Source organism: Cyclopterus lumpus, chromosome 8 (assembly GCF_009769545.1).
Source record: "Cyclopterus lumpus isolate fCycLum1 chromosome 8, fCycLum1.pri, whole genome shotgun sequence".
In the NCBI taxonomy this organism is placed as follows: domain Eukaryota; kingdom Metazoa; phylum Chordata; class Actinopteri; order Perciformes; family Cyclopteridae; genus Cyclopterus; species Cyclopterus lumpus.
Window position 1 is genome coordinate 19,054,080 of NC_046973.1, and position 10,591 is coordinate 19,064,670.

Below are 10,591 nucleotides of genomic sequence, written 5' to 3' on the forward strand. Positions count from 1 at the left end.
CACTTTGCTGCTGGCATTTAAAGCAAAGAACCCTCTAGATCTGAACAGACCTATCGCAAACCATCAAAGGTAATGGAGCGCAGGATTTAGTTTATTTATGCTTTCTGTGCATTCTGTATGTGTGTGTGTGACAGATGTATGCCTATTCATTATCCAAGAATTTGATATACTTGGATAATGGTGTGTATGTGTGTGTGTGTGTGTGAGAGAGACATGGAGTCTAGTCATTAATCAGAATGGGGGGGTGTGTGTGGGAAGGGTTCACCTTCAGCAAACTGAAGAACCCTCTCCCAGAGGGTTCACAGTGTGTGTGTGTTTGGATGATTGTGTGTGTGTGTGTGTGTGTGTGTGTATATGTATATATATATATATATATATATATATATATATATATATATATATATATATATATATATATATATATATATATATATATATATATATATGAGAGAGGGAAAAAGAGACGGTGAGAGCTACAAATTAGCACATACAAAGGGACCAAACTGTCTGTTTTGTATGCGTGCATACTGTAAATGTGTGGATTTCTGTCCTTCAATTAAACTCTGTTTGGAGGGTTGTGGAAAGAACAGCCGAGTCCACAGGCTGCGAGACGCTGCGGCGGGCAGCGCTGCTGTGTGTGCGTCTGTCCCACAGCGTCACCCACGCAGCACATTATCATAGCTGTGCAAAGGGCAGAGGTCAAGGATACAGAGTGAGGATGAACCTTTTTGAGATCTGAATGTTTTTCTTTTTCTTTTTCTTTTTCATTACGATCCTATTTTATTTAATAATAGAGAACCGTGGAGCTTTTCTCCCGTCGCATTGCAACTACATCAATACCGTTTCATGCCTCCTCATTGGTTGAACCCAATGTCTCTCACTTGGAGGAAATGTCTCCACGTCGAGGATGAATTGGTTATAATGTAATAACGTTATAACTCAAGAATGAATATGCTAAATATGACAATTTTACACACATTTCTGTTAGGATAACATTATGATATTTTGATCAGACGTAGAGGTAAACTGTAACTTTATTCAATTGCATCTGTATGGCATACATCTATGACATTTTGATTGCATTTTTATTACATATGATGTTTATGGCATACTATACTATGAAATGTGTGTGAACAATTTAACAATATACTATTTTTAAGGTTTTTTTTATGACACATCTTTGACATATTGTCTGACAGGCTACACACAATAACCTTTTGACATTTTATAATGACATGCTAAATCATCATTTGTATGGCCATACAATGTATTTAATTAAGCAATTAGCCGCAATAGGCTGTAATTGAACCACAAAGGTGTTGGACAGGACGCGAAAGAGCACTCGTGTTGCTTTCGGGTTTATAAAACAGTTACTACATACAAGGTATATCGACCAAGGTTTAGAAAATTAAACACAGTTTCACAAGATGCAATAATATATTGACAAACAAATACATACATGAGTTATTCAGCAATATTTAGACTGGTTACAGAGGTTTTAAACTGCAACCTGACTGGTTGGCCAAGGCATAAAACTCCAAGGCGGTAATTCTAAATTTCTTCTCCAATCTTTCTCCTCTACTTCCAGGGTAAAGACCTTCTGACTCAGAAGATCCCAGTTTGGCAACAGGCTTGCTCAGACCCCAACAAGCTGCCAGAGAGGGCCATGCTCCTGGCCCAGCAGATGGGCTCAACGGCCCTCGGGGGCACAAGCCCCCTGCATACCTCCAAATCTAACTTGGTCATCTCAGACCCGATCCCCGGGGCTCAGCCTCTCCCTGTGCCCCCAGAGCTGGCTGTTTTCATGGGGAGTGGCCTGGGACACCCAGCGGTGAGTTATGGGACTAATTTGCTGATGGAAGCTATAAAAAAAAAAAACTAACTTTAAGCCAAGAGCAAATACATTTTCATTTTGCTGCAGTCTTGGACAGGACATTACAGACTGAAAATGTATCGCGATTTATCCAGAATTGTTCCTTGTTTTTGTTAAGAGAAGGGAATTACATAACTACAATCACTTCAACTTCTTTGGCCCTCCATGAATGTGCAAATCAGACAAATATTCCCCTTGTATCATTTTAAAGATGGCACTGAGGTTTATGGGCTATGAGACTACATTTAATTTCACGACTTTTGTACAAAGTCATTCTTTAGTTTGTATTTGGATTTAGATTGTTAGTTTATCACAGGCTAAGATATTTCCACAATTGTACTTATTGATCCACATGTCGTCTTGTTTATTCCAGAGGCTGATTGGCCCCGATGGCGTGTCTATGGTAAACGGGACAACAGGTGTCCACGGAGAGGAATATTGGACGGACGGCGGTACTATATCTGTGCCCCAAGTCAGGCCTTCATCCCCTCAGACCCAGGCGCAAGGCCAGTCCCAGCCTCAGCCTCAGAGGCAGGTCAGCGATGTCTACTCCAACACCCTCCCTGTCCGCAGGCCTGCCCCCGCCAAGAATAAGAACCCCGTGGGTAAGATATGCCAACACTGCTAGAATATAACGAGCATCAGCGGCACTGCGGCAAGAAAATCTCAAGCAGAATATGTGATTTGAGCATCCAGCCCGCTCCTATCAATTTGACTTGAAGGTATACTGAGGAGTATTTAAGCATCTCGTGAATATGTTGATTTTCTAATAACATTATCACTGTGTTAAATTACAATGGTGGCCACTGGGATGAGACCTGCCGCTGTTCAGTGTCTCAAAGGAGGGTCGGGGAAGTTCATGTCACTGACCGCGCTCTCTGTCTGCAAACATGACCAGGAGAGACACGAACCCTGCCCAGGTCCAGTTCCATGGCAGCGGGCCTGGAAAAGAACGGGCGTGCTCGTGTGCAGGCCATCTTCTCCCACGCTGCAGGCGACAACGGCACCCTGCTCAGTTTCTCTGAGGGAGACGTCATCACCCTGCTTGTGCCTGAGGCCCGCGATGGCTGGCACTATGGGGAAAATGAGAAGAACAAGATGTAAGTCCTGCGCTCATCCATTCCCCCCATCTGTCTGAATCCGTACTGTGAGATTGGATAGATAATGCCGGTCTGAGTACGAGTTAACCAAGCGCTCACTTTTTTCTCAGGCGCGGCTGGTTCCCATTCTCCTACACGCGTGTGCTGCCCGAGAGCGACAGCGAGAAGCTCAAAGTGAAGTACGGAGCATTTTTTTCTGTCATAAACCGTGTCGAGTTTAATGAGCCCGGGTGACCCCCCACCCCACCCCCCCACCCCGAGTCTGAAGCCGTTTTTTTTAATGTTTTCTCGCCTTCCCAGCCTGCACCATGGGAAAAGTAGCAGTACGGGGAATTTGTTGGAGAATGATGCATCACTGCCCACACCTGACTATGGCCTGACTGCCCGACTGCTGGCACAGAGCCTAGCGCAGACCCGCCCACGGCCCTACAGCATGGCCGGCTTTGCCCCACAGGTGGGTACAATTCAGCACGCGTGGTCTCCGTTAACAACACGCAAACACGTCTTCCTCTCGCTCACTTAATTCGTAGCCCTCATCTGGTTTGGTCTTGTGTTCTGCACAATTGGATACGAGTAATCCCGCAGTAGCACAGACTTTTGCTCAGTTTTTTGCTGCCGCCTAGTGTTCGTATGCAGGTGCAGCAGGTGATTCGGTCCTAAAAAGTGTTCCTTTTTTATCTTTTCAGCCTGCTATTGAGGATTATGACGCCCGCTTTGCCACAAGGTAAGTCCCTTTTCTGCCCTGACTTCTAAGTATTGACTGATGATCTGAATTGTTTAACTTAGAGGAAGACACAAGAGCCAAACGCCTCATCTGAATGGCATTTCACCTGAGTTACGACATGCTGGAATATTCAAGAGACAGCATGGCCAACTGATTATTATATGCAGTGTCCAAATTCAATGCTACTGTATATACACACGTTCTAAGCAGGTTCAGAGTATGTGGTGTAGTGGACAAGATGTGGTATATGCATGCAGTGTTCTCCAAAGAGTCAGTATGGATCCTCAAAAGTACCTGATTTGCAGTGCTGTAAACTATTGTCACATAATACAATGACACGTATTTAAAGTATTCAATGTTGAGCAGAATGATATGCTTTCACTCTGGCAATTACAATGTCACATATTGTATCACCCTGAAGCACATTTGTTTTTAACAACGTTCCTTTTCCCGTCTTGTCTGACCAACAGTCCAGAACTCAAACAATTTAGAATAATGTAAAAAGGTTACTCAACGAATAACAATCAACCAATTGGCTATACATGATTTTGTTGATCCGCTAATTGATTAATGTGACAAATATAATGAGGCCCACATGATTCAGATTTTGCCGTATCAGTAAAATACCCACCTCATGAGACACAGTGTTACCTTTGAATATTTTTGACTGTCTTTTTTTTTATCCTTTCCTCTTGCTTACTTTAACTTTTTGTTTTTACATAGCTCTTTAAAGTAATGAATGCAGTCTAGCGGGGGGGGGGGGGGGGGGGGTCAGTTTATAATCCGAGTGCTCTTCAAGCACAGTGTATTATCACCGTGTTCCTATCAAATCCTTGCTGACTCAGGAGATTGTGTGAGGTTAGGATTCGGGATGATGCCGTGCCTGTTTCTGTCCAGTCAGGGAGTACATTGTTGTGTACATGTATATAAGTGTGTGTGTGTGTGTGTATGTGTGTGTGTGTGTAAGCCAGAGAGTGAGCCTTACGTGCACTCGTATTAGTGTTCGGTGGAGTACATGTTGTGGCGGTAGACTTCACGCTGACCTCATCTCAGTCATCACTGCTTGTCAGCCTGGGGCTTTGGGCACCGGTGTCGAGCTGTTTTACATACTTGTGTCTGCTCTGAATGTGTTTTTTTTCCTTCTTTTTTCTTCTGTATCAGTATTTTTAAGACAACACTGTCCTGCAGGGTGTATTCACCCCCCAACAGACTAATCTAAAACTACATCCCTCCAGCTAAGGAGATGACTTGATTTTCTCATCAACTTCTGGGGTTTGTCTACTTTTCAGTGACGGAACAGAAGTAAATATTTACTAAAAAACGCTTTTTAAAAAAAATATATCAAACCGGCAAATTGATCTGGATTCCCAAAAAAAAAAAAAAAAAAAAAAAAAAGTGTTGATGGGGGAATTTGAAGTCCAATCTTCCTGATCACGGCAGTCGTGTTTGGAGCCGGAGCTGTAGGTGGGGCCGACATGTGTTTCATGACCCCACCTCCACCTCTCCAAAACTCTACTATGCCTCCTTGTGCCTGTCTTGTCTTTCTCCATTTCTCTCTGAGTGTGTCCGACCTGGCAAGCTTCCTTCTCTCTTTGTTCCACAGTGACAGTCCTGATGGCAAATTGATTTCGACTGTGTGAGAACAGACATAAAGACAGACACAGACAGCTGCGGATAGCACAGGGGCCTCTTCCTCCCCAATCTTTCCCTCCTCTTTAGCCTCCCTCCTGTCCACTTATCTCCACCTCTCCTCCTCTGCCTCCACACACACCCCTTCTCCAAGTGGAAGAGGCCAGTTTCATCCCTCCTTTCTGTCCTCTCTTCCTCCTCGGGTCCCTCCTTTCTTCCTTCCGTCCATCCTGGGTGCTGCTGCTGGTGGTGTCGATGTGGACAGTAGCGGTTGGTGGGTGGAGGATTGCGTTGAGCGAGAGAGCCAGAGCGGGGCCTACCTGCTCGGCATGCAGCGCTATGGACTCTGAATACTCTCTGATCACAGTCCACCATCACGGACTGATCTCTCAAGAGACTGCCTTGGCTACTGCTTGTCTTTCATGCATGTACATGGTTGTGTCATTTTGTCAAACTAAAGGACATGTTCATGTACTGTACAAGTGCCAAAAGACTTCAACGTCGTTGTACTAAAAGCCACCGGCTGAATGGCCTTTTTAAGCACACGTGGACCCAGTATTATCGAGTTCCCACCTGCGAAAGAAAAAAAAAAAAAAGAAAAAAGAATCTTTGTTTCAAGTAAGGCTGTGCAGCAGATTACTATGTTTCTGTTCTGAGAGATCCCCGTAGGTCGCGCTGTGCTTCCTTGTGTCAGTGCTAGACTTGATTTTCCTGTCCAGAGGGTGTGTGTCATATTTGCCTTACTTTGCTTCTTCTTCTTTTTTCTTCTTCTATACTTTATGTGCAATGGAGCACAGTTTCAAATTGAGCCTTGAGAATATGCAGAATATATTTATATATATATATATATATATATATATATATATATATATATATATATATATATATATATATATATATATATATATATATATATATATATCTACATTATATAAATTGTTTTCGTCGGTGAACGCAAAATTGCACTGTATTATGATCGGTGCAAAACGAGTATTCGTATAGATTTACAATTAAACTTTCCACTCTCGGCCCCATTTAAAAAAAAAAATTTATATACAATAAATAACCGTTGGTCTTTTTTTCTGAAGCGATTGAGTTCCGAGGGATCTTCTGTTGAGTCATCTCAATAACAGCTGTTATTTAGTTTTTAGGTTGAATGACAACCACGGCTTCTGCAGCTCTCAGTGTTATTTATGATTGTATTCCCTGAGTGGCTATGTCGTTTTTGGTCTTTTTTTTATTTTTTATTTTTTATTCTCCTTGTTAAAAAAAATGACCGCTATTTCCAAACACAATGAGAAACTACTGATTAGTTGAATTGTTTATCTTATGCATGCTGTGGGGGGGAAACCAGAAAATGTGATACTAAAAATTGACCTTGAATGTATGGTGACTTTTTACAAAAGTATTCTAAATAAAACATATCTCTATATATTAATAAACAGTCTGGTCTGACGAGAAATCTGTTCTGTCAGTGGCTCTGACATTTTTTTTTTTTTTTTAGTTTTGTTTAACTTTTTTTCTCTCGTTTCAAAGTTATGGCTCTTAAATTATTTCCTTTTTGTTACCCACATTAAATGTTGATGATGTGAAAAAGAAAAAGCAGCAAAATCTTCATGTGGGAAGCGAGCGCCAGAGAATTGTGGCTTTTATGCTTTCACAATTTTACTCAACAAATAACAATTGTCAACCAATTGGCCATAAATTATTTTTTTGTTGCGATAATTGATTAATAGACTGACTATATAATGAGGCCCAAGCGATTTTGATTTTGCTGTATCTGTAAAATACCCACCTCTTGAGATATGTATGCACAGTGTTTTCATTGAATATTGTCTATTTTGATCTTTCCTCTTTGTTCTTGCTTACTTAATTTTTTATTTTATTTTATTTTTAATAGCTCATTAAAGCAATGAATGCAGTCTAGCGGTATGGTGAACTTTTTTTTTTCTTTTCTTCTTGTTTCAAAGTTTATGGCTCGAAACTGGTTTTCCTTTTTTCTTTTTAAAAAAAAATGTTTTAAATGAATTGTTTTTTTTAAAACTTCCACCCTTGCGTGAATCATTTCAGACCACAGCTGTGTCTCAGGCATGCAGTGTCATCCCTCCCCCCCCCCCTCACCCCCTCCCGTAACACTCATAGCATCTGTGGTGCCCTCTGTCGCTGTAAAAAAAACAATATTGGTACCGATAGATTTGGGTTTGTGTGCTGGTGTTGTCTACAGTTTGTGGTGTGTGTGTGTGAGTATCTGAACTCTGCCTGCTTATCTTATTCCTGTTGTATTTTACCTCCATGTTTGAACTATGTTTGGTTGAAATAACAATGTACACATTTTTAGCAGACGCACCTGCCTGTTGATTGCATCGCATTTGCAGTAAAATGTATGTCCACTGAGGCGAGCTAGGATTTGAAAAAGGAGCATACAGTATATATATATATATATATTTATATATACGTATATGGCATGTTGAGCATGAAGTGTGTACTTCAGTTTCCATCCTTCATTTCAGTTACAGTTCTTATCGTCGTGTGGTATGTTCATCTTGCACCAGACTAACCAGCAGTGTCGTTTACAAAATGTGAGCCATGCATGATCAGAGCAAAGAGCCAATTCAAACCCAAAGGTTCTCTTTACCTTCCAGTTTGGGTCCAGAATTGTCCCGGTTCTGAGGGAACAGGACCTCCGTAAGTCACCAGCCTCCATCGCCTCTCAGCCAATCCCTTTACTCCTTCTGTCTGTCACTGCCTGGTTCTCTCTCTCTCTCGCTCTCTCTCTGCTGTCATTGGCTGTCTGGCTGCAGTAGGATGCTGGGAATTACTGGTCTTTTCTGTCCTTTGGCCTCCGTGGATGTGGCAGCATTGGGTTCTGTCAGTCCAGCAGGCTTTGGGTTGTAAAAGAACTACGTGTGTGAGTGTGTGTGTGTGTGTGTGTGTGTGTGTGTGTGTGTGTGTGTGTGTGTGTATATCAGAACACTAACTCTGCATGCATGCCTATAGCAAGCTGTTTTTTGTTCTTTTTCACCCTCATATCTTACCTGAGCTTTCTCATTACATGCTTGCTGAAACTCACAGTAGATACTGTAACTATTTGCTCAACGTACTGTAAGAAACAAAGCTATGGGAAGGCAGATTTCTTTGGGTGTGACCACGTATCTCTCTCTCTAAATTCTGTCTGTGTTCAACCTAACTGTCCTTGTCTCACCCCCTCCTCTTCCCACAGTGACCGTTCCCTGGAGTTCTACCTCCGGCCCACCTTCACTGATGACCGATCTGCTCCCATCTTCTACTAGCGGCCCGCTGCCCCCTTTTGTCCACTAATGGGCCCTTTTTTTGAAGGAGAGAGAGAGAACATGGCCAACATTGACACATTTCAGTTGTATGATGTCATCGCGAGAGGGCCCAGTAGCGTGTCACATTACTAAAGAAGTTTCTTTGCTGTGGAAATTTCCAGGTTAATTCTCGTGCAAATATTTTTGAAATTTCTCAGCCTGAACATTCAATTGCATTCAATCGTGATAGTAGATGTTATGAGTTATTTAGACCGTACCAGTTGTTACGGTATGGCTAATAGGTTTTTACTAGTAATGCAGTCACATTATTATTTATCTGCATTCATGCGATGGGATTTATTTTGTTCTTCAACACTATACACTGTAAATTTAATTTGAGGATTATTTGCATTAATGAGCAGTGAAGGGACACATAGTTTGTTTTTTAATGCGGCTTGAGGGAGGGGGGGGGGACCGATTGTGGACAACAGTTCAGTGCATCACTGTAATATGCACAGTGTTGATTGGATGCTGCAACAAATAGCTAGAATGGGTCAGTTGGTAAGTAAACTATGCTTTTGTTAAATGATATAATATAGTGATATATTTACTAGGTGTGATACAGTTACCCATATTTTCAATGTGGGAACTGTGCCTTCTATTTCTTTTCTTTTTTTTAATATATATAAATATATATAAAAATAATGCTTCATGCAGCATTGACCCAATCATTATGTAAACTGGTTTGAGGGCTTATGCATCATAGCTCAATTTTTTTTTTTCTATTCCTGAAAATATAAGTGGGATTATTTCCCTTTATTGTTTTGCTTGTAATATCAGGACTTTTGTTGCTTAGCAAGCTCCTCCAGCACAGTGCGATATCACTGAAATGCAATACTATTTTTGCTATTCTTTCCTCGTCTTTAAATTTCAGTAATGTCGGAGCTGCCAGATATCCAAGAGATGAAATACAGTGCATACATAATGGGTCTTTTAAAAAAAAATATATATATATATTTAGCTTTGAGGGAGTGGTAGCTTATCAGATAAGGTACAGTATTATCGTAGCTTTTGATTGTTCATTCTCAGTATTATACACTCATCTGGGAGAAAAGCTTAGATCCGAGGCATTTGTTTAGAGTAATGTGTGGGGGATAGAAGTGGAACTGTATGCAATAAAAATTAAATTCAAAAAATATATATATACTGTTTGTTTGTGTGAACATGTTTTAAAAAAAAATGCCTCTTAGACTGCATGAAATCAAGTTCCGTCATGAAAAGTCAATTTTCCACGGATGAGTCCTTTACACTGAGTGAATATGATCAGGCTTTTATTACAAAGCTCATTTGGGCAGCGAGTTTCAAATCATATTTTTTTTTTTAACTTTTATATAGCTTTCATTGTGTCCATTTCTCACTTTTGTCCCGTTTGTATTATATCCGTACTGTACAGAAAGCGCATATAAATTATCTTGTCCAAAATAAAAACCAAATGGGCAGAAACTTCACACTTTCTTTTTTTTCTTTTTTTCTTTTTTTATGTGTGTTGTGTTTTTCATGTGGTGTTATTGGAAATTGCACTTCTTCAACGTCGATGCAGATACATGTATCACAGACACACAAAGGGGAAGAAGTATTTGGATTTATTTGTTTGGGATAGTACAATAGCAATGAGTGAGGGGGGGGGGTGGGGGGATGGAAACAGCAATGATGTTACTACCGGTGCACAGCAAGCCCACCTCACCTTCTCCAAAGGTGTCTGCCACTTTAGCCAATAGGCCTTGTAATATCTCTGGCAAATTTTAGAGACCATCATCCTGGATTGCATCTTTTTTTTCAAATCGTACAAAAATACAAGCAACGTTTTCTCTTCTTGCAGAAATTAAAAGGCAAGGTGAGAGGAAAACTGAATTGGCACTTTGAGCTACAGAAGGAGAGAGAGAGAGAGAGAGAAGGGGAGGGAGCCTTAAATACAGCAGTAGTAATTCAAGTCAAG

The 10,591-nt window shown here is 41.0% G+C and overlaps 1 protein-coding gene across 1 annotated transcript in view; it reads left to right on the plus strand.

Annotated features, from left to right (window-relative positions):
• The window catches only part of baiap2a (BAR/IMD domain containing adaptor protein 2a), a 49,109-nt gene extending 39,022 nt beyond the window's left edge, over positions 1-10,087 (plus strand). The window contains exons 8-15 of the mRNA XM_034540131.1: positions 1,589-1,831; positions 2,247-2,478; positions 2,772-2,973; positions 3,084-3,152; positions 3,274-3,427; positions 3,660-3,697; positions 7,969-8,011; positions 8,547-10,087. Of these exons, the coding sequence (XP_034396022.1) occupies positions 1,589-1,831; positions 2,247-2,478; positions 2,772-2,973; positions 3,084-3,152; positions 3,274-3,427; positions 3,660-3,697; positions 7,969-7,996 (966 nt within the window). The 3' untranslated portion in view covers positions 7,997-8,011; positions 8,547-10,087. The remainder of the gene's footprint in view (positions 1-1,588; positions 1,832-2,246; positions 2,479-2,771; positions 2,974-3,083; positions 3,153-3,273; positions 3,428-3,659; positions 3,698-7,968; positions 8,012-8,546) is intronic.
• The last annotated feature ends 504 nt before the right edge of the window (positions 10,088-10,591 follow it).